The following is a 27054-nucleotide window of genomic DNA, read 5'->3' as shown; positions in this document are numbered from 1 at the left end:
GAAAAAGACACATACTTAAAAATAGCACATTATAACTCATCAAGAATTTCGTCAAACAGTTGGACAGTTTTTAAAAAAAAAATTTTTTATATTAAATTACGAATTTTCAGTCTAGCCGGAAATGACGTCAGAGGTCGGACGGACCGGTCAAAGGTCGTGCGACGTGACCTCACAACCGCGCAGCGGGATAAAAAAAAAAAGTGGGTACAGGGACGTGAATTTCCGAGAACAAAACCGGAGCGGGGTTCGGGAAGGTAAACAAGTAACACCCGGCGACAGACGAGAAGTACCGTCGGCGAATTGTTTGCCGGTAAAACTAGTAAAACTACAACCGGAGTTTATCACGCTAGGGAGCTAACGGCTAAGGAGACGATGCTAACAAGGTAAGTTTGTTTCCATAGAAACGACATTTAAACATTTAAACCGGATGAGTCCGGTGGAGAAAGTGCTCGTTTTTTTTGTTTTTTTTTATATATTGGGTGTATGTTTGCTTTTGCATCATCGCCTGCTCTTCAGGTAAATAAGTATTGTTGTTTTGTTGACGTTTTTTTTACCTCGTAAATCTTAAATCTGGCTTCCTTGTAAGTCCATCACATTGAGTGGATATTTTCTTACTTTATTATATATTTTTGTATGAATATCTGTGTTCAGTTTATTTTTGCTTCCTTGTTTGGATAACTGGTCTGTCTGCCTGTCTGCCTGCCTGCCTGCCTGCCTGTCTGTCTGTCTGTCTGCCTGTCTGTCTGCCTGCCTGCCTGTCTGCCTGCCTGTCTGCCTGCCTGTCTGCCTGTCTGTCTGCCTGGCTGTCTGTCTGCCTGCCTGTCTGCCTGGCTGTCTGCCTGCCTGTCTGTCTGTCTGTCTGCCTGCCTGCCTGTCTGCCTGCCTGCCTGTCTGTCTGTCTGTCTGTCTGTCTGATGCGGTTTTATTTCTGGCGGTCATTTCGGTGCTAAAACCTCCTTGTTGTTTTATCTCCAGCGCTGTTGCAGATTGTCCGTCCTAACGGTCCCTCACGTCCCCCTCGTCCCCCTCTCCACCAGACACGAGATTGGTCTCAAACACGACGGTTAATCTATAACGCTTCAGGAAACCATCTACCGAGAGCCATTAAGCTCTGCTGAGGCCGAGTAATGAGTCCATCTACGAGAAGCAGAAGCACCCCAGAGTGCAAAAAAAAAAAAAAAACACTCCCGATATTCACGTCGGAGGATCTTGAGCCCACGTCGCAGATTATTTCACTCTTTTCATCCCCCGATAGTCACAGATGAGAGCCGGGACTCATTTTTGCATTATTTTCTTTATTGCAGATATTTTTTTTTACATTTTTTTTCTCAATGTTGTCTGTGTACATGTCGAGACTCAGTCGAGCGACTGTAACTGCAGAATAACACGCGTGGATACAGGTTACAGCCGGCGGGAGCACGAGCGCGGCTTCACGTTGTCTTGGTTAATCAAGACGAGTTCGATGACCTTGATTGTCACACAGTCAAAAAAAAAAATAATAATTCTCAGCCGGAGCTTCTTTCTTTCTTTTTTTCTTTTTTTTTGTTGTTGTTGTTGTGTTTCCATCTCGGCGGTCCAATCCCATCCGTTTCGGACGCAGGAAATGACCTCGTTCCTTCTCGCATACATGGTAAAACAAAACAAACATATCAAGTGACACACAAAAAAAAAAAAAAAAAAAGTGGCTGCAGAATGCCCGTCCCGCCTCCCCATCGGGCACAGATACCGCAAACATAAAACATGACGAATCACCATGTAAGTGCATCAGACATCTGCTTATCAAAGTGTTAGGCAATCAAATATAACACGGTCAAATCAGAAATGTTAAAATGTTTAAAAAAATGTTTAAAAAAAAGCGTGGACACGAGGGCTGAAAGCCGAATCAGATGCGGCAGTTCGAGACGAAGATGTTTGTTCTTCTTTATTTTAAAAGGTAAAAAAAAAAAAAGCAAGAGTGGAGAAAAGTCTGCTGACTGTGTGTCTGCTCGCTGTTATTTGCTGCAGACTGCGGACAAAAGTTAATTCAGTTGACTTCAGTTAATAACGACGTGGATCTAAAAAAAATCCGTGGCTGTTTTAGTTAAAAAAAAAAAAATACCACGTCCTTAATTGTCGTGAATTTAAATTTCACACCGAGATATGCATTTCTTCTACTCGACAGATGACAGAGGGAGGTAGACGATGTCGTGTCGGGAGTCTGCGCGGGCTTGTTTTATTTTGAAAACCCGAGTGGCTGCTCTGTGCCACTTCCTGTGTTTGACTTCCTGCCCGGCCGTTTTGCTTCCGTGAGAGAGAGAGAGAGAGAGAAAAAAAGAAAAAAAACTAGTTGCACATTTATAGCGGAGCCGAGGGGCGCTTGTGGGACACTTCGACAAGGCCCTCGGCTCTCAACAGCTGGGCGGCGAGGAGCAGGTTGCTAGGCGACCACAGAAGGAGGCTGAGATGGAAAAATCTGCCCGACTATAAAGAATCTCGGGGTCTCCGACAGATGATTCGACTTTCGGTCGGCAGCCCCGGTGACCACGGCCTCTTTTTTTTTTTTTTTTTTTTTTCTTTTACATACTTTTAATTCATATTCTTTATTTACAACAGTACAGTATTGCCCCTTCTCATCAAAACAGGCGAATATATACCGACTTTGCTACTTGAAGTTTTTAGTATGTTGTAGTGCTAAACGCAACACGTTTTCAGCAGAAACTCTTCCGACTTGAAAACAGGTTTCCCGCCCTTTTCACCAGGAGATCGCGCACGTCGTCGGCTAAATGCACCGTCAGAACTAAAGTGCTTCATGAGATTTATGTCCCCAGTGTAAACTCCCATCGTCGTGGTAACTGGGGATACGATGAGGGTCGACGAGGAAAAAAAAAAAACCCCAAAAATACCAACCTCCAGTTTGTGGCGGTTTGATGGAAGAAGCTCGCAGGAGCTGTTTTTTTTTTTTTTTTTTTTTTATATATATTTTTTTTTTTTTTTTTTTTCAGTCTCCTGGAATATGTGATGAACAGAAACGTAGAGGCGCTCCTTCCCCAAAAAGACTCGTTATTTAGCTCACTCCCCGCCCCTCTTCGCTCACTCGACGAGGTTGAGGCAGACGCTGACGTTAAACCGAGCAACAGACGGAGGTTGCGCCCCGGCCGCAGAGGAGGATTTTGTTTTTGTAGGTTTTTTGTAGTGTTTTTTTTTTTTTTTTTTTTTTTTTTTGAAGGGTTAACTCGGTGTTAGCAGTGAGTGGAAAGTGTGTTTGAAGCTCGGTGCTTCGACCTAGCTGCTGCCGCCGCCACCGCTTCCTCCCGGAGGTTTGAGGCAGTCCTCTGTCACGCCCTGAGAGGCCAGCTCAGACAGAACATTGTCCAGGTAGTTTGGGTCGGGGTAGCCGTGGCCCGACAGGTTGGACATCATCTCGGTTTTGTGGTGGATGCCGTTCCACACCACCGTGTCGGGCTCTCCGGTGGTGCTGGACGTCCCCACGGTGAAGATGAGGCGGCGCATCCACGCCACCTTCAGCAGCTCCAGGACCTGTTTTTTTATTTTTTTTATTTTTTAAAAGGACCCAAGAAGCAAAGTTAGTTAAAATCATCATCCTCTGCTTTACAGATTCTGGCATGAAAAGATTTGCTACTTTTTCTTTTTGTCTTGCATGATAAGTAAACTGGATATATGGTTTTTTTGTTAGAAAAAAAAATCTGAGTTTTAAGGGCTTGTGAGGAGCATTTTCTTTTTTTTGTTCTTTTTTACTACTTTCTGACATTTTATAGACAAAAACATTCTCAACTCATCAAGAAAATAGTCAGCAGGTTAATCGATGATGCATGTAACCTCAAGATGAACTATTTTGCATCTATCGAGCGCCAACTTGCTTCACCGAATCTGAGATCAGCTTCAATCGGTTGTCCATTCAGATACGGGATCCGAAAAGTATTTCTGAAATCACGATACGAACTTGCCACCGACATAACAGAGAGAGAAAAAGGTTTTGAGTGACAGAAACAACCTGCGACAATTTTAATAGCGGATTAATAGTTAATTAAAAAGTTAAACGAGAATTTGCTGCTTTTATTAGTCTTATGTCGGTTGCCTAAATAGCTTTAGGTTTTGTAGTGTTTGTCAGACAAATTAGAAAACTTGTAGACTTTTATTGAACATCTTTTACTATTTTTTTTTTTTATATTTTAGCAATCAAATCACTTTGTAATAACCGTCTGTTGATGGAAAACAAAACTAAGTTAGTTGCCGAGTGCTTTGCGTTTACATCGGCTCCATCTTATCTTTTATTATTATTGTTATTATTATTTTCAGTAACGTGCTCTGTTGTTGCCGCGAGTGGGTTAATCCATCCGGATGAATAAACAGTTGATGGAAAATCTCATGAGCTTGAAAGAAACCAGCTTTACTGGTAATATAATACATCATATCATATAAATGTAGATCTAATGAGCTCGGCAGTAGATTGAACTGGTTGAACCGCGGCTGTCGTTCCAAACGAGGATGCTTATAAACGGGATTGCGTAACCGCAGTTAATCACCGCAGATATGATGTGATTGAAGAGAACAGCGCTCCCTAAACGGCGCTCTGATTTGAACCAGCGAACGCCTCCCTGCTGTGGGACGGACTGCGTGGGACATTTTTCATTATCTCCAAAATCCGTGCAGTACAAACAAAACATCCCACCGGTGGAGTGAGCGAGAGAGCGAGAGAGAGAGGGAGTGAGTCTCGGGCACACCTACAGTAAAGTACAACTGGAATAATGTAATCCAATTTACCGTTAGTGAATGACATCACGGATTATTTATAGGAGCTCAAGTGTTCCTCGAGCACGGAAGTGATTCGACTTTCATAACTTTAGCTGCCGCTATCGATAAATGTTGTGGTCACAAAAAAAAACAACAACCAAATAAAACGTGTGTAACTCGGGTGACGATGTTGATGAAGGGATAAAACTTTGCGAGCGCTTCCTCACAGAGCTCACGGCTCCACACGGCCAGCGAGGGCGTTCATAATCTGCGTGTAGATGCGTCGTGGTTGAAGATTTAAACGCGGCGCTTTCGTACCTTCCTGCCCTTGTCGTTGTCCGGTAGGAAACAGAAGCGAGGGAAGCCTCGACAGGTGAACTGCTGTCCCGGGTTGGGATGCTCCGGGCCCTGTCGGAGGAGGAGCAGGAGGAGGAGGAGGAGGAGGAGGAGGAGGAGGACAGAAACCAATTGATGAATTTATGAAGTTCAATAATAGAGATCAGTTGGACCAATAAAGTCATGTAATATCAGTGGGGTTTTTTGGGGTTTTTTGTAGCTTAAGAGTAAAAAGCAACAGCTCAATACAAATCACATTTGAAGTTCTTGCAACTTTACTGCAGCTGATGTTGTCATGGTTACAGCCAGATGGAAATTAAGACTTTTCCCCAGAAGAATGTCATAAAGTTGGATGGAAAAGAAAAAAGGAGGCTCTTGTATAGCTGAACATTAATCTGTTGATAAAAATGTTTCGAGGTAACCGTGGAGGAACTCACAGGACGGACTGGTTTTTTTTTTTTTAACAATCATTTTCTAATGTTCAATTCAAGCAAAATCCTAATTTTGGAGATGAGAAAACATTTTCCGATTCTTAGAGATACCGTTAAAAAACCAAAACGGAGAGCGAGAGTCTGAAGAGGAGGGAGCCTTCCTCCTCTGCCAATTTTTCTCTTTTAAAAGTGAAACATGAAATCCTTCCATTAGAGCACATTAAGCACCGAGCATTCGTCTACCAGTCGCTCGCGGTCTTCCGCCGGCTTCACCGAACCCGCTCCGAGTAATTTATTTTGCCTGTTGGCTATTTTTTTTTTCCTCGACCGCATTTGAACTCCCGCAGCTCTTGACATTAACGTTTCGTTGCTGGAGTTTTGACCTCTTCGGCTCCTCGTCGGGGCTTTTTTTAAAAAGAAAAAAGAAAAAATTTGTACGTTTATTTTTTTCCTCCGTGGTAGGAAAAAAAACAAGATAAAAAAAAGAAATGCAAACTTCCAGTGCCGAGTGTCGGCGTCCCTCAGACGTACCTGCACGCCCGGCGGGATGCTGTAGATGATCTGGATGGTGCCGCAGTCCGGGTGGCCGGGCAGCGACTGGGCGATGCTGTAGATCTCCATCTTGCCTTTGGGCTGCGTGCCGGTCTTCTCTCCGTAGATTGTCTTACACGAGGGGCACTGCAAGCTGCCGTCCTGAGGAGGAGGAGGAAGAGGAGGAGGAGGAGGAGGAGGAGGAAGAAGAGGAGTCTCGTAAACCGAACCGATCAATACGAAAATGGCTCGGCGCTGATCGATTATCCCGTCGATAGGCTTTTGTTCCTTCGGCTCCAAAATCGCTGCATCGCTGGTCTGTTCACGTCATGAAGTTTAATTGAAGTACGATTTGAAGTCAAATTGCGAGATCAATCACTTTTATGTCGGTGTGATGTTTATGAACTACAGCCAGCACCTAGTTGGCTTCGCTTTAAATACTGGAAGCAGCTCAAACAACATAAACGGAAAAAAGGGACAAGCTAAGAGGGGCAACTATTAGTCTGTCAAATGATTAGTCAACTATTCGGACTCATTTTATTTTAAAAAAAACATTGGAGGAATTTTAGGTAAGAATAAACTTTTTTTTTTTTTAAAAGTGAGAATTTAATAAACTATAAACTGAAGGTTTACAACTTGTGGTCAACGAAAACTGGGAAGTTTTTTTTTTTTTTTTTTAATATGTATTTTATAAATCGAACAATTTGTGGATTACTAATTAAAAGCACCCGTTGATGGGAGCTCTACCTTCGTTCCATTGTTGTACATGGCCAGCATGCAGAGCATGTGCAGGGTGTGCCCACACTTGATGAATTTGCCCACGGTGTCGGGCGGGATGCTCCGGCCTCCCTCCTCTGGGGACGGGGTCTCGTAGCCGGACGGGTTGGACAGTTGGTCCATGCAGATAATGCAGTCCTGAAGGGGACGTGAGGAAACGTGCGTTCAGTGCAGAATCAGGCAAACTTACCGTCCGTCCATTTGTAAATCCAACAACAAGACATTTTCCCATTTATCTTTGGAGGAAAAAAAAAACCAAACATTTACCTCGTCCGACACGCCGCCCACCACCTCCATGTAGCGCTGGATCACGTCCTCGGGTCTCTGAGCCGAAGCTGGAAGACGGACAAAACACAAAGTGACGATGGAGCACAAACGGGACAGAAAAACACACAAACAAATTCTGGTGAGATGAAATGATTTTCTCAATGATTTTTTTAGTTTGACGTTTGTTCTATTGGCTAACATCCTCAAATTAATAAAGGCAAAGCGTGGACGGATGTCGATGGGCAGCGTGAGGGATGGACGCGAGACTGCACACCGCTTTTTTTTGTTTTTTTTTCCCATTTCCTCTCGCGTGTGAGTGTCAAGTCCGTTTAGGAAAATAAAATTCTGCAGAACAAACTAAAGGCTCATCTCCGAGTGTCGCGTTTCAGTTTGTTACGGCTCCGTTTAATTCCCCGAGTTAGGAAGTGTCAAACAATGAGAGTGGAAGAAGTGCAAATTGTGGTCGTGATAAGCAGAGATGAGGAAAGCAAATAAGGCAGCGATGAAATGAAGTTCATTATACAGATGAGCAACAAAGCGTTGACGATCATTTAAAATTAGCCGAGTTGCACCCAAGCACGTTCTGCTTTCATTTTTTGGGGGGGGTTAATTTGGTGGATTCACTCATCTACGAACACATTTATTAATACACTCCAAATTTTAGTGATTTGAGAAATACCAGTTAAAAAAAAACGACGTTAAATGTCTTGTTTTATCTGAGCAACACGAAAAAGCATCCAAATGTCTCACCGAGACGCCGAGACGACTCGTTTGTTTGTTTGGCTACGGGATTCATTACAGATCGAAGATGTCCTTTGCGCCAAAATGACAACGCGAACGAACACCCAGACTACGATTTGGTGAAGTTTAAACGGACAGTTAAAAAGCGTCTCGGTGAGCGGCGTCGGTGCTCTTTGGCAAAACGTTTCCTTTATTTAACACAATTCGGTGAGCCGCTGCGTGGGCGGCTCATTTTATCAGGGTCGCAGTGAAGAAAGGCAGCCGGAGGAGAATCAAAGTTGTGTTCGTCGGCAGTTGCAGAAGTGGATTAGTGAGAAACACACACACACACAGAGGAAAAGAAATGTTCCTGAAGCCTGTGATGATGAAAAGTGGACCGAAAGGAGGAAAGATGGAGGAAAAAAAAAAAGAAGAAGAAGAAGAGGTGGATTGAGGGCCGGTGACGTGGTAGCTACCTCTCCTGTGCTGCCTCTTTGCTCTCCTGCTAACTGAACTGCTGCTGCTGCTGCTGCTGCTGGGGGGCTTGCTGGGCCTGCTGGCTGGGGGGAGGAGAGTAGGAGGAGGAGGAGGAGGAGGAAGAGAGAAAGGAGCAGGTTGATGCTGCTGCTGATGATGCTGATGCTGTTGTTGTAGCTGCTGCTGCTGCTGCTGAGGGAGGGGGGCAGAGGTGAAGTGCACGCCGAGTCCCACTGCTGACATCAAAATGGAGGCCATGCCTGGAGCAGGGGGGAGGGGGAGGGGTTGGGAGGGGGGGTTGGGGTTGAGGCGGGGAGGGGGGCAGGTGAGGGGGTTGAAGAGCAAAGTGGAGATATGCAGGGAGTAGAAAGGAACAAATCAAAAAAGGTATGAGAAATGTAGCAGCAGCCGATGCGTCTACCGCGACCCCCCACCCCCTCCATCACCACCTCATCTCTCCCCCCCAACCCCCCCCCTCCCCCGTTCGAGTCAGACGGCATCGAGAACTTTTCAAACGAAATCCAACCTCTTCCTTCTTTTTCTTGTTAGGTAATATCAAAAGATAAGACATACTACCGAGTCAGCATTTTCTACTCGCGTGACACTTTTCAAAGCAACTTGTGGCCACGGCTGCTTTGCTGGTCTGCAGATGACACGCAGGAAGTTAAGTTTAAAAAAGAAAGAAAGAAAAGAAAGAAAAGAAGAAAGGCATCGTTCGTCAAGTCACCCGAAAATCAAACCGAGACATCACAGACCAGCAACACTTAGTGTGTGTGTGTTTTTATATATATTATTATTATTTTTTTTTTTAAATCCAACCTCCAACAGTGAAGAAAAGACGTCGGTGTTTACGTCACGCGCGCTCCAACCCAAAACAATCCGGCGTATCAAGTCCAGCACCGATTACCATTAATGTTCATTATTGACTAATGAGCGTTAAAACTGTACATTCGGAGACGTCGCCGCACGAGTGACCTTCCGTTTCAAAACGATTCTCTGAAGTCTCGGTTCGGTGCTTTTCACTAATGAGGTTCTGGTCCGCCGGCTCCTTCCCAGGCTGATTGTATTGATTAGGTAGTCAGCTTATCGCAGACCCGGGACCTGACTTTCCAGTTTCAGACGTGCGCAAGAAGGGAACCAAAAAAAAAAAAAAAGAAGCTGTCTTTTTAATTTTGCCTTTTTATACGACAATTACAACCTGCTGATGTTGCACTCGTTTCACCAAAACGCAAGGAATAATCAACGGGTTAATATGCGTGTCATGCCAAGGTAAAAAAAAAAAAAAAAAATCTTGTTAAAATAATGGCTCTGTATGGGATAACTTCAAATATAACATATTTCATTAATATAAATCCGATATCCGAACTGCGTCACACAGGACTTCACAAGAGCTCATAACCTCTTGACTCTAATGAGTCTGAACATCTACTTAAATTATTATTTTTCTTTTTTTTTTTTATAGTTGCCCATTACTTTTAACTAATATATTTATACATTATATACTTTTTTTTACTTGTCAAACATGATGACATGGCAAAAATGAATTTTGCATTATGTCGAGCTGAGCAGAATGAATGTGCAAAGCTTCGTGGGTGTTGGTGCACAGTGAGTGTGCAGATGTCAATACAGGTTTGACATGTTATTGAGAAGTGTGTGTGTGTGTGTGTGTGTGTGTGTGTGTGTGTGTTTGTTTGGACAGAAGAAGGAAATACAGTTTTAGAAGAAGTGAAGCAAGCGAGGAGAATGCCAGAGTATAAAACATCAGTTCCCCTGGAGGAGCGTGATGCCGGGACGATCCTGACACGTCTGTAAACGTAACGCCAACACGAACAATCGAGGGTGTTTTATTTTGAAAATTGACCGGATTCTCTGTCTGTTTTTTTCTTTCTCCGACTGGCTTCCTGCCCGACCCGATTCCGCTCCGTTCGGCTTTTCTGTCCAAATTAAAAGATCGCCGCCTGTCTTCAGCACAACCGGTCGGGATATGAAAGCGTCGGTTTGAATGACGGCGATTCATCCGGCGGCAGCTCGGTTAACTCACTCGCAGCATTTTCAGATATCTCAAAGTCACGATAACCAAAACGCTGCGACAAAACTTTCTGGCTCATTTTTCATATCGTAAGAAATGCAATAAAGGTCGTTGGCATTTCTTCACATTAGTATTCAAATGTTACGTCACGTATGCAAAGTGAATGGATATATTCCACTACCAAGGGCGTACTGTTGTATGAGGAAACACGACTCCCACCTATTATGTTGTTTAGCCTCGAGACATCATTCAAACTTCAGTGATATTGAGAAAACCGGATCAGGACTAGAATTTTTTTGCATCCAGGGCCAAATTCTTTGTACAGCAAGAGGAAACTCGTGTGGGCTCGCACTATATATATATATATATATATATATATATATATAGATATATATATTTTTTTTAAAAAACAAGCGTGTGTGGAGGCTGTTTTCATGTCTACCGCTGAAATCAGCGTCGTTTCCCTTCTCTGTAAAGTTTGCTTCACATTTGGGGTGGCCGTTCACTTACTACAATATTTTTTTTTTATTTTTTTTTTATATCCCTCCGTCCTGCTTTCTCTGGCATGTTATTCCTAAACAGACTGACACTCACAAGACAAATGCACAGGAGCAGCATCTGGGAAAGAAAAGAAAAAAAAAAAAAAAAAAAACGGACCAATCTACTGAGATAAAACTCAAAAAGCCAGAGCAGACCGAGCAGAGGTTGTTTTTTTTTATTTTGTTTTGCACTGCGGACGGATGGTTAGTGACCCGTTTACCTGCCAGGGCAGAGCTCACGCTGGTGGATCCATTCAGCTGCACAGAGATGGAAGGAACACTGGAGGACAGGAAACACAGACAGGAACATTCAGTCAGTAACAAAAAAAAAAAAATACAAAACACAGAAACACAAAGACCAGGAACTATTTTAGCTTTCAGTCCACGTCAGAGGTTTTTTTGTTTTTTTTTTGTTTCTTTAAAAGAAGCTGATTTTAAGAATAGAAGAAATGAAGGGAAAATATAACCTGCCTGGAAAGGCAGGTTTCTTTTATCTTTTATTTTAGTGTCTTCCAACAGTCCGGTAAAGGACTAATTATTTGTGTCTGGGATCGATTCACAACAACACGGCACTGACCGCATGGCGCGACGAGGGAGCGTGACTCCGCGGTCAATATATTGATGGATATGTGCCCAACGAAATGTGTTTACTGTGCAAAACAGCCTTGGAGCAAAAGAAATGAGCGGCCGCCGCTCCTGAAATATGAAGGAGCTCTGAACCGAGTCCAGTTAAGTGCTGTAACTTTGACTTGTTACGATCCATTACGTTTTCAGTTAACGGTTTAGTCTGCAAAAAAAAAAAAAAAAAAAAAAAGCCAAAAATGGGGATCAGAGTTTCCACGCAGCTCAAAGTACGAGTCACCAAAACCCAAATACATCCGATCTAAAGATAACGTTTGATATTATCGACACATGACTACATTTAATCTTACATTTTGAGTTATGTAATACGGAATAAGTGTTCTCTATTACTGATATTAAAAAAGGCTTCTTTACAGTATTTTTCTGAACTTACAAGACTGTTCTAGTATTTTTCCTTTTCCATATGTAGTCTTGATTACTTGTCATACATCTCATTGTTAAATGCTTACATGACAACCGTGCTGTTTTTTTTTTTTTATTGCAGCTTGATTATTCCACTGAAGTGTCGCAAGTTTATTTCTGTTCCATTTTTTTGGTTTTGTTTTTAAGGTAATCCAACGTTTTAACGAACAACACGAGAACACGAAATAAGACCTGAAAGTAGTTCTCGATGAAGAAACGCTGATGTTGAACCAACGTGTCGGTACCATGGCAACACAATACCAGGAAATGTGTCGCTGATCGTACGATGACACCGGTTGACCTGCCTTGTTGTCATAAAGCGGTAAAAGAGGTGATATCACTCACATTTCCAGGGTGTTACCAAACCATTATTGCTTTAATGGTGGCAGATAACAGACTCAACAAAACTCTGTGTGGGAAAGAAAAACACGAGCCCAGAGAAAACTGGAAGCAGACCGTGTTTTTCACTGTGACACTTAAGTAAGCAATTTGTCTGAGAGCCAGTTTTTTTTGTTGTTTTTTTTTTTGTGCCATCAGGGAACAAAAGGGGAAAAAAAAAAGGAGGTCAGAGATGAGACAGACGAGAGTGACGGGAACCGGGCCAACGCAAACATTACCACTGGAGCGCTGTTATGCCCGTTCCTGTTTTACAGGATGGATCAAAAACGTGGAGACGGACAAGGAAGGACGAAGAGGAAGGAGGACCGAACGCGGGGCAGACACCAAACACCCCCCCTCCCCCTCCCCTTCCCCCCTGTTGTTTTACACTGAGCCACACGGATACCGACCTTAACCCGTTGGCACCGGCCGAGTTGGTCAGCAGCGGTGCGGAGAGTTGGCTGCCGGAGGCAGGCGGAGGCCAGGGGCTGCCCCAGGACATCCCCCCGACGGAGAGGGGTCTCCTCGGGTACGGCGAGTAGACGGACGCGGGGTGAGCCGCCGCCGCCCTCCCCGTCACCTGGAGGCTCGGCCGGTTCAGACTCCCCGACGAAAAGGAGTGCCGCGAGCGGCTGGGCATCGGCCCCGTGCTGCTGTGGCTCAGGCACTGCTGGCAGGAGCAGGCGACGGCCGAGGGGATGGCCGGGGGGCCGGCGGAGGCCAGCGGGTAGGGGAGGTTGCACTGCCGTCGCACCTGGCGCCTGAAGCCCGTCGATTTGTTCACCTGGGCCAGGGACGTGAGATCCACGATGTAGTTGTACCCGTGCGGGCCCAGGTCCGCCGTGCCCTGGCGGGCCTGGTAGCTGTGCTCCAGGAGGATGGAGGTTCGAGTCTCGTACGGAGTCCACCCTCCTTCGTCGTTGACCCATTCCCAGTAGACGCCGCTGCCGAGGCCCGAGGACTGGGCGAACAGGGAGCGACGCACCGACCGCGTCTTTCCTGAAAAACAACAAGATACCGTTTTATTTATTTATTTTTTTTTTTTTTGGTGAAGATGCACTGTGCAACAATCAAAAATGAATAAATCCCCATTTTCAGCAGCCAACGTCCCAAAGAACAAAATAAATGCCCACAATGCATCGGTGCGTGTTTGGAGAGACTTTTAATTTGAAAGGAGCCCAATGCAATCAGCTGAGCTCAAAACAAAACCACAGGATGATCTCACAATGTCACGTGTTGTAACAACGTGTAATGTGGACAAAAGTCAACTACTTTTTTTTTTTTTAATTTTTTTTATAATAACATAATAACACCCAGTAAGTCCGCCGCGGCTGTTTTGGTCTTAATCTCAGTTTGCGTCAAAGTAAACACTCATCAAAACAGCAGCGCCCCTGCAAGGTGACGCCACGCAAGGTGACGTCACGCAAGGTAACGTCACGCAGCTGACGTCACGCAGCTACCGCGTCAGCTAACCGGGCCTTGTGTATTTTTTGCTAAACATGAAAATGACTCCACATTTAAACCGGGACGCGTCCAACGGCCCGCGGCGCGTCGACCGTCGCTCACCTGTGTCCTGCCGAAACTGCTTCAAGCTCGGTATGTCGATGAGGTAGGGCGACAGGCTGGGGTCTGATTGTCCGAGGCAGATGCTCGTCGAGCCGGGTCCTCCTCCTCCTCCTCCTCCGCCTCCTCCTCTCTGGCCCCGCGGGGACAGGCACCGCTCGATGTGGGCGCTCACTTGGCCGCTGTACGGCCGCCAGTAGCCGAGGTCGTCCTGCCACTCCCACACCGCTATCATGGGCTGCGATTGTCCGACGGACCCGGACGGCGCGGCCGACGCGGAGGGCCCGTTTCTGGAGCCGTTCACCCGGGCGCAGGAGCCGGACACGATCGCCATGATTCGGCCGAACGCTCGCTAGCTTCCCCCCCGGCTAACAACAACTCGTTCGCGGTTCGGCTGATCGACTCGATTTTGTGGCTGCGACGGAGACGAAAGTCTTTGCTAGCTCGGCTCGGTGAAAAGTCCCATCGTGAATTTGCTAACGGGCCTTCGGGGAAGCTGCGAGGTGCGGATCGGACGGTGAGCAGCCTCGGCAAACACTGAAGTGCATGTTGACAAAGCTGACGCGTCGGAGGAGGCTCAGCGGGGACGTGGATGAACCGCGCTGGCTTTTGTGACAGCGTTGCCAGGGCTCCTTCCTCTGCTGGCTCGCTGCGTTCACGGACCCTCGGAAATATGGCGACTCTCGACGCGAGCCCGGAGACGAACGCGCATTTTCACAACCACCGGTTTCTTAAAGCCGGTCGTCACACACGACCCGTAGCACCGCCGGTCTCTTTACGCAGTATGAATCCGTATGTCAAGTTTTTGTTACAAAAATTCAGGGAACACAGTCAGCGACCTAATACAAGAGGGAGTTTATTCGTTCCTCTCTTAGGCTTTTTCCCTTTCAAAAGGGAGTTTTTCCTTCCCGCTTTCAGAAGTTTTCTACTTGTTAAAAGGGAGTTTTTCCTTCCCTTTTTGGAGGTTTTGTTCCTGTTTAAAAGGGAGATTTTCCTCCCCACTGTTAGAGATTTTCTTCCTGTTAAAAGGGAGTTTATTCTTCCTACTTTTGGAGGGTTTTTTGCTGCTAAAGGGAGTGTTTCCTTCCCACTTTTGGAGATTTTCTTCTGGTTAAAAGGATGTTTTTCTTTCCCCTTTTGTAGGTTTTGCTCCCTGTTGAAAAGGGATTTCCCCCCCCCCCCCAACTGTTGGATGTTTTCTTCCTATTACCAGAGTTTTTCCTTCCAGCCCTTCCCCCCCCCCCAAAAAAAAAACCCAACAAAGACTGCTCTTCCACCTTATTAGGCTGAAGTGTATTGTTTACTGGCATAATTCAAGTTGGGTCTTAATACTGATTTAAGTTTTCAGGGGGCTATTGTTGGATTTCAAGATGGACTGCTATTTGTGTCATACCTATTTATCTCCAGTTGAGGGCAGAAAGGGTACTTAGGGGCATCTAACCTCCTTCAGATAAAGAGTCCAGGACAGAAGGGCAGGATGGTATAAAAGACGAATGCAACCTTTATGTGCACGCTGTAAATTTTCATTCGGAGGTGCACTCAGGTTTCCTCTACGTAATGATGTACGGTTCTGTTCTAAGGTTTTTACTACGTTAAGTGCCTTAGGATGATTTGTGTTGGGATTTGGGACGACTAAAGGATGTACCATATCGAATAAAATAAAATTCTCGTTGCAGTGTTTGGAGGTGAAGGCTTGAGCCTTGAATAATCATGATTTATCCTGTCTGTCAATAACACATGTGCATTCTTTATTCATGTGGTTTCACTTCTGCACAAGTGGGGGCCAATGTGGTGATTTATTGAAGGAGTTGGAGGAGGGGGGTGGTGGTGGTGGTGGGGGAGGGGGGGTTGACTGTAATTTCTTGTGTTATCAGAGACCAATGATACATCTTTGATGCTTAAAGCACGCATATTTAAAACAAAAGATCCTGTTTTATTATTTCTTGCAAAAGCTTTGAGTGGATAAACTTCCTCACCTCTAAATGACAACTTATTAAGTGCATATAAATGTTGCATTCTTCTTCTTTTTAGGACATCCTGCCCTCCCTGGTCTCACTTGTTTATCTGCAGGAGGTTAGATACCCCTCGGTAGCTTTTCTCTCAACTGGAGATGAATAGGTGTGACACAAAGTCTATTTTAAAATTAACAATAGCTTTCTGAAAACCTAAAAAACCCCAAAAAGTATTAAAACCAAAGTTCAACTATGCCAATAAAAAGATACTTATGGATAAGGAGGTGGAAACAGTCTATTATTTTATCCCCTAAGCTAGTTTATGATACAGTTATTACAGACACTAATTACTACTCATCAAAGCTTATTGTGTACAAATCAGGCGAAACTAAACTACAATCTGTTTGCGATGCCTCGGCCAAAACAAGCGATGCAAAACTGGATGCATAAAGCACTTAAGATGAAAGTGAACCACTTTCTGGCCCACCCTCCTGACAAACCTGATCCAGGACCCTAAGGTGTTCATTAAATCCACATGAATAATAAGGGAACCGGACAGCTCTGACACCAGCGCGAACATTGCCTAAATTAGTGGCCAAATGGGATTTGAGCTTTCCATTTAACCCGCAAACTGACACATAATCAATAACTATAATATAATCAAGTAGACTCGAAATGTAATAATACGAGCCCATAATAAAAAGAAAAAAAGAAGAGCACCATTCATTGTTCCTGCTGCACTATAACTAGGACACAATATTTCCCATATATAATCAACTATATAAATGACAAATAGATGCAAGCAGCCATTTCTCCGTTTAAAAACTGAATCAAACAATTCACCAGCAAACAAAGTGGCTTCCACTAATCATTTTACAATCCTTGAAAGACCTGCAATTAATATTGTGTTAGATTTACTATAAACGACAGTGTTACATTTTTAAGTTCTTCTGTTCGGCATTTATACCTCCCATGCCTTTTTAAATTCACGTCAAATTTATTGTGTGTGTGTGTGTGTGTGTGTGTGTGTGTGTGTGTCGCAGGTAAGATAAACAACAAACACTGAAACGATCTAAAGCGAGATGATGTAAGCAACTGAAATATAACGTGTCAGTTTGCCCAAGTTACAGAGATCTAGCAGAGTCAATAGTTTTGGTTTTATTTGCTTAAGTTGTCTGTGAAGAGGAACAACGTGAGAAATTTTGCCGTCGCCTCAATACAATGAAGGTGAATGAGAGTCTGTCTGCGGCGCCTGCAGCAGTGAAAAAAAGAAAAGAAAAGAAAAGCCATTTAAAAATTCAGCAGCAGCAGAAATAGTGTCTCCGCAATAATCCACTGACTTCACTGCGATTAGGTTTCTTTGGGCAGTTTCATCTGATAGAGAGTGAAACAATCTGGGCTGTGCAGGTCAATAATGGTCCGAAAGAGCCACAATATAAGATAGCGCAGGTGTCAAGCGATGTAACTTCTAATATTACCGCGCCGTGCTGCGTTTGCACCGACCGGGAACGGTCTCAGGTCCGAGGCCCTCGACGCTGGTCAGTTAGCTGCATTTACAACTGATAATAAACCATCCGCCAACTCTGCAGTTGTAAAAAAAAAAATCTAAAAGAAGGTAGGCAAAGTGGAATGGCAGTGGAGGAGTTTGCACAATCTGGCAACCCAAACACTTGATTTATAACGGGCATCATAAAGCATCTAATAAATATTTATAAATCTGTTAAATTGCAAAATTACAAAGAAGCAAGAAGCTCAACTCTCCACTTCTATATATTCTGTCGTGTGTTGTTAGCGGTCGTTGCCATGCTGCCTCATCTGCAACACATTTAGAGCTGTTCAAGTTGATAAAGTATACAAAACATACTGCAGTGGTCCTTGACAAATGAACACGCAGAAACCTGAGCATGTTGGAGAAGGTCAAACGCTGCAGAATGCCTGTTAGGTGTCCAAAGAGTGACTGTCCATGTAAACACTCGACTCCCATTCAAATTCTCTCATGAAGTACAAAGTTAATACATTTTCTATAAAAATCATAAAGGTGTCATTTTGCTAAGGTCACTCCCTTCTCATTAGTTTTCTGGCGGTCGGTCTGAAAATAATCTCATCATTAACTCGATATCAGGCCTCAAAAAGTGGTATGTTTTGGGGCGTGTCTGTTTGATTGACAGGCTTGTGGTGCAGTCAGGTTCCAGCTATAGGTGGGCGGGGCGTCTTCGGCGATCGAGTTAAATCCACCGCTGGCTCCTCCTCAGCTCGTCCAAATATGGTCATTTTTGGCTCCAGAATAGCAAGATGAAAATTTTGAATTTACTTATTTTAACCCAAACCATCCCGATCTTTTCCTGAACGTAACCGTGTGGTTACCGGTGCCTAAACTTAAAGACACTTTTGCGTTTGCATGTCCGGGATGCCCGCGGGCTTCGTCGGACACAAGCCACGAGAAAAGAGAAAAGAATCGGCCCAGCAAAAAAACAACAACAAAAAAAAAGTGCCCAAAAAATGAACGAAAGGAAAAATGCCGTCATGTTGCAGCTTGCATGTTGCAAATTTCATGAAACGGGATTTGTCCTTATCCAACATTTCCTGAAGAAAAAGGAGAATTGTGGCTGCGGCGCGCTGAAATAACCTCTAATTTTCCACACCACTGTTCAACAACCTGCCGCTGGCCTTTTGCAGAGACTTGGAGGTCAGGGCCGGTGCACTCTGAATAGTGTCAATTACACGAATGAGCCCCGCTGCATTCAAATTTCAAACTTTTGATGTGCCAGCTCCTTATAAGGCGACGTGTTCCAGTTGAGGGTGAAATAATGAAATCCTTCCTTTCAGGGGAACCCGGTACTGGTGCAGAACAAAGAGGGGCATAACAGAACAATCTCCATTATCCAGTGGCTCCTTGCCCACATTGAGGGTATCAGTATCAGTGAAAAGGTCCTCTTCCCTCCCTCTTTTTCTTGTTTTTGTTCAATGAGGCAGACTCGGTGCCTCATTTTTTTTGACCCCGTCTGACGGACCAGCCCGAGCAGGCCCGAGACTCTTTAAAGTGAATCCCACACATTTTGCACATCAAAGTCTGTTTACAGTTTTAGTAGTGTGTGGGGAAAAAAAAAAAAAAAAGTAGTCTGAAGCATTTTGTGGCTCCGGGGGGGGAGCGTCGCAAAACCGGTCACCAGTTGAGGTGCATTGTGGGTATTGTACAGTACAGTACACACAAGGTTTTGCCAAGAAACAACAATGTGTGGAATAATAAATAAATTAAAGAATCTCTGCTTCTGCTGCAGCAATTTTGATCCTTTTTAAAAAAAAAAAAAAAGTTAATTGCTGACCGTGAGTCTGCCGGTGTTAAAGGAGTGCGATGCTGAATCGATGGAGAACTCTATTCAAGGTCAAATGGGAGCTGCACTTACAGGAGCCTTGAGTTTCCATTCCCCAAATTGAATAACCACTGTAGCACAAGCTTGGTGCTGGTTTATCGTTCGTACAGTGAAAACTGCGTCACTCTTTCAGCACCGACCAAGTTTGTGGCTTGATGACAGTGGATTGAACTTTGAAAGGGCAGGAAACTAATTAACGTGGCTTTCATCACTTAAAGCGGTTTCCGAAGGCAATCCGGGATCAACAGAAACATCTTAAACCACTCGTGCAGCACAATCCACTTCGCCGCCCTTTTATTGTACGCATGTAGTCTTCCCAACTCGTATCGGCTGATTCTGCTTCGTATCAGCTCCGGGCAGCTGCTCTGACACAAACATGGCGGTGGCCGCTGCAACCTTCATCTTCACCGAGGAGATAACATATCCTGGTGTGACTCCCGCTCATGCCATGTGAACACCGTTTCTCTATGCTATTTGTGAGAACCCGTCGGTCTGTTTGATCCTCTGAAGTCAAGTTGTTCCCCGCGCTTCTCCCTCCGTCCACCAGGTGTCCCCAGTCTGCCTCTCTTCAACGGTCTCCCGCCTGCCACGCCCACCTCACCTGCTCTTCTGCTGCACCACTTTGTTAATCAGTAAGTCACTTTATATACTCCCAGTGAACGTAGCAGTAACTGGACTGCTTTTTTTTTTTTTTTTTTTTTTTTTTTTTGTCTCAGCTGGGCGTTTTGTCAGTTTTGAGTCTTCCTCGGACTCAGCATTTACTTTGTTCCGGGTTCACCTGCCTGAACTTTATGCTTTCGCCAAATCATTATAAGTGCACTTTGACAGAATGATGCAACGATGCTACAGTGAAAGAGACTGTTGTACAGTAGATGGTTCGAGAACATGGAGTGCTGCCATAGATTTTGGGACCTCCCCAGTTCAAATGGACCTTTGTTGCATCCTCTTCTCCTACATTTCCTATTATCTGTCTGCTGTCAGGTGTAAAATGCCCCAGAAGTACTTTTTTTTTTTTTTTTTAATGTTGTGTATGCAAAAATATGAGGCCCCAACAAAAGCTTTTGATAATATGTCATTGATATTTTGACAGCAATTACAACAAGGACCGCCACCACCAAATTATAGACCAGAAATTTGTGTAAACACGACGGCGGGCTCCCTATATATTACAAAATGGGTTTTGTATAAGAGTTTGAGTGGATAATGGGAATTTTAGTCAGCTGTCAGGCGAACGGCAATGTTTTTCTTTTCTTTATTTATTATTAGGAATCACTTCCTTCAAGTACATTTTTAGTTTTTGGTTTTTTTTGGTGATGTTTTCAGACCCTTGCGCATATCTACGTTCAACAGGAGCTTCTCTTGGCACCGAGCTAAATTTAAGCACAATGATTGTGAAACTTCTGGAGATAGTTTTGAGGGAGCACATACCGAGTTATTTTTTTTAAGTGAGATCCCAAAACAAATTTCTGAAAGAGAACAGTTGGCTTTGAAGTAAATGTTCAGATGTGAAGTGTCATCGGGGAGGCATGAGCGTAGAAAAGACTGACAGCTTAATGGGGTTGTTAAGTTTAACTATGAAATGCAGAGTGTATTTCTTTGGCAAAGCAGTAAAACGTGTGCTTTGCTAACGACCGATGTGACACAACAATATGGCTGACATCTTGTTTGCTGTTCAGTCTGTCTGTCACATGTCAGGTCGTGTCAGGGGTGACATGTCAGCGCAAGGCTGTACATGCAATATGTAGAGAAGTGGAGTCGTGGATGTGTCGTTTTTTTTCAGTGACTCGCGGCTTCAAATTTGGCTCTCAGCTGCACGAATACTTATTTTTCTGGTTCCACAAACCAGATTTTTTTTTTTGGAAGGAGATCTTTTTCTATTTGGCCGGTGTCTCGTGAAAGCCCGTCAATCTCGGCTTTCTAAGGACCTTAAATGGCATAAAAACAACCCTGATTTTAGTTTTGGAGAGAATTGAAAAGTGACATCATGGAAAAATCCTTAAAAAGGTTTCATGAGAACTAAAACGGACGAACTTTCTCAATTATTACACCCTTTTGAAAAACATTTAAATTTGCAAAAATGTGAGACCCTGCGAGAAAAAGGCTGCAATTTGTGAGAAATAAAACTAAAATGAATTCTTTCATGTATTGTCGAGCCTCCTGCTGTGATGAATAAGTACGCAGCACCGGAACATTGAAAGCATATCCGAGCAGACGTATAAAACAAAAATGCCACACAGAACACGACGCTTGAAAACGGTTGAGCAGTTTTGTAAGCCACGTTAGCGCAACTCCATTTTCATTTATCTGAGCGCAGTCAGAACAACTCCTACAGTCATGTAAACAGGATTAATCCTGAGGACTTGTCTTTTTTTTTTTCTTTCTCAGCTTAAACAGCTCCAGACTGTCTGGGAGGGTTAGAAATAATGATATTTCAGTTTTCATGTAAATCTAGCAATTTGCAAACCGAATGCGGGCTTGACTGACACCAACACGACAAAAAAAAAGGTTCGCCGTAACTACACGTTACGCCAAAGTAGTACTGCCGGGTTTGTGTCACGTACGCACAGACTGCATGGTGACAGGGACTGTAGGAGTGGGAGGCTTAAAAAAAATATATATATATATAAAAAAAAGGGGATTCATATTCAGCACCTGAAGGCATGTACATGCAGAACCAAAAATATATGAATTAAAGCCACCTACCGTTGCAAGACCTGAACATCCGTTTCCTCTATAGAGGCAGGTTGTTACCGCACTAAGTTGCGTAACGCAGCCATCAGTAGGCGAGACAATACCGTGTCGGTGTCACGCATGTACGGCCAGCCAGCTTCTTGTTATCGCCAGGGGGCAACGTGTGATGAAGTAGATGGAGAGTGACAATGTCCTCTGAAGGAGACGCTTGATGGATGGTACAAACACAAGACGCTCTACGGGGAGACAAACGTTCGAGTCCGTGAGCAAGCAAAAGTCAATGCGGAGCTCTTTTTAAGTTACTTTCATAAGGTAATGTGTTTATTATTATTATTAATAATAATAATAATAAATACATTTTGTTTGTGTGGCGCTTTTCAAGATACTCAAAGAAGCTTTACAGGTTGAAAATGATCAAAACAACCCCATAAAAGTATAAATTACACCACATTAGGCACACACAGTAGAAAGCAGCTGATAACAGTAAAAACAATATAAATCACGCATTAAGAAGCAGCTCTAAAAAGGTGAGTTTGAGTAAAGATTGGAAGGACTTAACTGGCGTGATGTACGTTAAATAACTTCCGCGACGTACGTAACGCCACTTACGTAAAATTGCTTATTTTCAGCCGAACCGCGACCTTTTCCCGAAGCTCCTCACTTTTCACCCCGAGTCGAAGGCACAACGTAACGCTGACACGAAGTACGTTATTCTGCAGATGAAGCAGATCCTGAGAAATCATCACAAAATGCGTTTCCACACACAGAGTGCAGAAGACGTTTTGCAAACAGCATCCCGAAACTCCAGACGACGACGACGGAAACGGATCGCAGTCGGATACAGAAGGCACGACCGGTTGCAGAAGTTCAGAAGTTAGGCCTGGGGGGAGTTCCCACAAAGTCAGCCAGAGACGCTAATCTTCTATTCAGGCGACGTCGCTTTTCGACGTGACGCCGCGCTGCAGTGCACATCAAGCGGGGGGAAAAAAAAGCAGGTGCTGTGATTGAGAGGGATGGCGCGTCGCCCCCGGCTGCTAACGCTCGTCTGTAAACTCCTGCTGAAGAATGCTAATGCTACAGGCGAAGTGAGTCCCCGTACCAATTTAATAGACTCGCGTAACAATGGCATCTACAGAGATTTTGAGACATTTGTTTGTTTTTTTTTAATAAAAAAATGTACACCGTTACAGAGTTCCTGTGCACGTTGTAAAACCTTCACGGCGCAGGCGGTGCCAAAGCATTTGGTATTGTGTCCAGGGAGTTTAGCACTAAGCCATCTGTCTGTCCAGGTCACCACATACACTGAATGCCTTGTGTTGCCGGCGCCAAGACATGAAGTAGGACCTTACGTGACCTCCTGAAGCCTGGAAAACCAGTCAAGGATACATGTGACGGTGCATTATTGTCCGGCCGCCTCCCGGGTAAACCCATAACATGGATATCTTGATACGTGCCATGTGGTTTTTCTGCTGTTGTGTATTCGACCGGGAGGAGTTAATCTCAACAAGAGCCAAAGGGCAAAACTTCTGGCAAGAAGTATCCAGGGAAACCACGCTTCTGAAGCCTATTACACCGGTGACCTGTTTGACGTGTTAATACCATTTAGAGCGCAAAGCGTGACACGGCGTCTGCTGTCCTGCTGCACAATCGCTGTTGGACATAAGCCTGTTTGAATGGTCTTAACTCCAGATTGTGATAAGGTCGGCGTCGGGACATCTGACCTGCGCATCTGTTGGGGATACAGCCGTACAGCCACGAACAATAAAGACAAAGCCTGACCGCAAAGAGACGGTGATTACAGATCCCTTCAGGCTTTGCAGTTCGCGCTCCAGACCGGGACCGCCACCGACAGACCAAAAAGCAAAGTCCAGTCCAAGGAGCTCCAGAGTGAGCTGGAGTCGGAGCCGGAGGTCCGCTCACGCCGTTTTACAAACCGAGGGAAGAAACAAAACAATTCATGGAGATGAAGGAACTCGTCGACGGCAAGTGGCTTCGAGATCTGGCCTGGACATTCCTGGAGGATCTGTCAGAGCTGATCGTCCTGACGCTCCGAGGTCCAAACCAGCTTCTCAGATCTCTGCTTTCAAATGGCAACTCAATTGCGGCAAGAGTTAAAAAGCCTGCTGTGACATCTGGACATGCCGGTGAGCGTTTGGCGAGAGGTTTTCAGGGTCACTTAATGTGGAACCAGCTGATGAGTCTGATACCCGACGACACAAAATCACTGACCTGCAAAAGCTGAAAGCGAGAGGATTTCCCCGTTCAGAGGAGACGCAGCACTGAAGTTTGCATCGGTTTGGGACAACCAAAAACTCAGTTCTACCCAAGACCTACTGACCCAAACCTGGAAAACCATCATCATCATCATCATCATCATCATCATCTTCTGACACGACACGCCTTCGCCAAAGAGAAGCAGTTCCAGCCATCGCATTAGAGAGGCCGGTGTGATATACGCTCAATAATTCAGCGCGGCCCTCGAAGGATGTTATTTAAATCGTAATGGCCTTTAATATGAAAAAGACTCCCCGCCCCGGGGTTAAAGCATATTAGTCGTGAGTAAAAAGGGACTGATAGTAGATTTGACATCTTCAAGGTTCAAAAAAATATATAAATAAATAAAAACACAGAAAAAACAATATTGATAACGATAACGTATCCCGTGTTTAAAAGTGAATTATTCCGATTGTTGAAGCATCTTTTAGGGTACAGACGCCGTCCTGTGCTGAGAAAAGAGGCCATTTCGATGGTATGAGGTCACGGAGGAGCTTACAAAGGCTTAGGTAGCTGGTACGATGTGAATATTACAATGTGCACAGACGCAGAGGTTCACTCAGGCTGTGTTTTCGGGATTAGATGTGTAGAATGAGGTCGTGAGCCAAAGTCATAATCTTCATGCCCTGAGGTATCTCTTCTTTGTGTGAAGACGCCGTATAAGCCTACAGCGAAGGCAAAAACAAAACAAAAAAACTTGAACAATAGTGTCAATCTGTTAAATCCATCAAATCATAAAGCAAACACTTCATCCGCCGAGGTATGGACGATTGATTTAATACGTGGACCCGATGGGCTTTCGAACAAGCGGACCGTAACGCAAATTATTCACAGATTTGAAATGGTATTAAATAACAAAATTCCTGTTCGCAACCGATGTGTGCCGCAAAATTGTGAGTCGATGGTCGGCGTTCTTGGTTGAAAACAAGGTTTTTGAAGCATTTCAAAAAAGAAAGAAATATTTCCAAAGGCAAACAACAAAATCATGTTTACAGATCAATCAACGTTTGAACTTAGCGATACTACGAGCATAATATAAAAAAAACAACAACACCAGAGTTTCATCAACTTGTAGTTGTTTAAACTTCCCATCAGTTATGGAGCAATATCTCATTTGCATTTCTGTCTGAACAGGGTCGATGAGTGAATAAAAACAGGAAACCAAAAGCCAAAACAGGGAGCTGAAAGATGCTAAAGCGCTCCGTAGGGCTGTTCGTCGTAAGCTTTTTGACATTTACATGAAATCGTGGATTTGATGCTTTTTGAATGGACGTCTACCGGAGCCGGAGGTTTTTGTTTGGAGCCAGCCCCTAGTGGCCCTTCAGTGGTAATTGCACTTTAAGAAACTTCAGCATTGCATTCACTTTTCAGACCTGGAAACTTCACCCGCTTTCGTATACAGTCTGCATAAGGAAGTGCCGCACGCTGTCAACTGACTCGAAACCGGGAACGGACCTACAAGCTACGTTGACTCGAGAAAACCCGGGAAAAACTCAACTCTTCCCTCCGATGAAGCGACTTTCACCGGAGCGAACGGAGCGCCATCGACCGGCACTGAATCCAACTGCCGACAAAGACGCAGTACAGAGCGGAGAGACTCGCACACTGTGGAAATTAAAAGTATGGTTTGGCTCCGGGCAAACATTTTATCATTCCAGGCAGATGGCAGACATCTGTGTGAACATGAAAATGCCTTTGAAGATGCAACCTGCCGCCGGATAAAAGCGTAAAAGATTCTTTGTGTCTTTTCTCCCCCCCCCCCCCCCCCGAGGGCGCGTATGAGTCGTACCGCAGACTGTCGAGGTCGCGGACGGGTCGCGGACGGGTCGCGGACGGGTCTCGGGCCGAGGCGCGACAGACTAAAAGAAAAAGAAAGACAAAAGCTTCGGTGAAGAGATCTTCAAGTAAAGGATTGAATGGAGGACAAAAAAAACAAACAAAAAAAAACTATCGAACCTGCCGTGACGGTAACGAACGCGAGAACGTGGAGCTGCATTTATGTTTTTACAGATATTTGGACGACGTCGGCCGAGTCGGCGGGTTTTTGAGGACGCGTCGCGTTTCCGCTGCTAAAACGTCCCAGAAGCGTCCCAGAAGCGCCTCCGAATGCGTCCCGAGCGCCTGAACCTTCGCTGACCGCTTGTGATCGGATGCGGACGGGAAGGCATCTTCATGCCAAGTGGAGAACGCCCTCTGTTTGGGCACCACGCCGTCTCAGATCGAAGGTGTTTCCTGCACTCGGTGCACTTGGGTGAAGCTCTCAGCAGTGCGAGCGTCCTAATGAGGCTCCTCCCGCTTCCTTTACCCTGCTCAGGTACACTTCGGAGCTTTTAGCGCTTGTCAGCCAGACGTCCGGTTCGGTGGAGGTGGAGGCCTCGTGCAGCCCAGAGCCGCTAGCGAATTTGCAAAATTAGAAATTAAGTTTTGAAAGGAGTTTGGTGTTCATTATCCTCGTGTGCGTCCGCTTCCCGCCCCACCCTCCGCCCCGCTCCCCCGGCGGAGAAAATCTAAAACTTTTTATTTTGTTCCCGTGAGTGACCAAACATTGAATCCAGCACTTGATCAGCGGTCTTTAATAAAGTTCTGCAGTTATTGCTACTCACGGCAATGAGATTACAAACATATTTTACCCGCAGCCCACTGTGAAACATTAAATTGACAGTAATTTCATCACGAGCAACCCCGAAAAACAAGTTCAGAACTCTTTCGTTTATGTTGTACTTCACGCCGTCTCCTCTTAATCGCCCGAATCTGCTCGTTGAGCCGCGGACAGCTGTTGACGTTGTGTTTTAAAACTAGATTAAAGAGCTGTGAGAGCATCTACTGCTGCCAAGAAAACTGTTAAATAGTTAAAGATAGTCAATTTAGAAATCTAAATCACTGGTGGCTGAGAAGTTTATTGGATGTCGGGGAGGGGGGGGGCTGCTCAGCGCACGCCGAAAG

General features: G+C 44.7%; 1 protein-coding gene across 3 annotated transcripts; it reads right to left on the bottom strand.

The window, feature by feature from the left end:
- Positions 1 to 1278: 1278 nt before the first annotated feature.
- On the bottom strand, positions 1279 to 14492 carry dtx2 (deltex 2, E3 ubiquitin ligase). Of its 3 annotated transcripts, none has more exons than XM_069145924.1 (9): positions 13827 to 14492; positions 12671 to 13259; positions 11060 to 11118; positions 8270 to 8530; positions 7074 to 7141; positions 6777 to 6944; positions 6030 to 6191; positions 5050 to 5139; positions 1279 to 3516 (listed from the first exon to the last, which is right to left on the bottom strand). In XM_069145924.1, the coding sequence occupies exons 1-9, from the start codon at positions 14155 to 14157 to the stop codon at positions 3262 to 3264; spliced, it is 1983 nt and encodes a 660-aa protein (XP_069002025.1). In that variant the 5' UTR covers positions 14158 to 14492; the 3' UTR covers positions 1279 to 3261. The 3 variants fall into 3 exon arrangements, with proteins under 3 accessions (XP_069002025.1, XP_069002026.1, XP_069002027.1); XM_069145925.1 differs by having other exon boundaries at positions 8270 to 8353; positions 13827 to 14490; XM_069145926.1 differs by lacking the exon at positions 8270 to 8530 and having other exon boundaries at positions 13827 to 14489.
- Between the last annotated feature and the right edge of the window lie 12562 nt (positions 14493 to 27054).

Source organism: Embiotoca jacksoni, unplaced genomic scaffold (genome assembly GCF_022577435.1).
Source record: "Embiotoca jacksoni isolate LCO1_2020_lvr unplaced genomic scaffold, fEmbJac1.0.p SCAF_13, whole genome shotgun sequence".
Lineage (NCBI taxonomy): Eukaryota > Metazoa > Chordata > Actinopteri > Embiotocidae > Embiotoca > Embiotoca jacksoni.
Note: the sequence above shows the minus strand (reverse complement) of the source record. Positions and strands in the feature narration are given on the sequence as shown.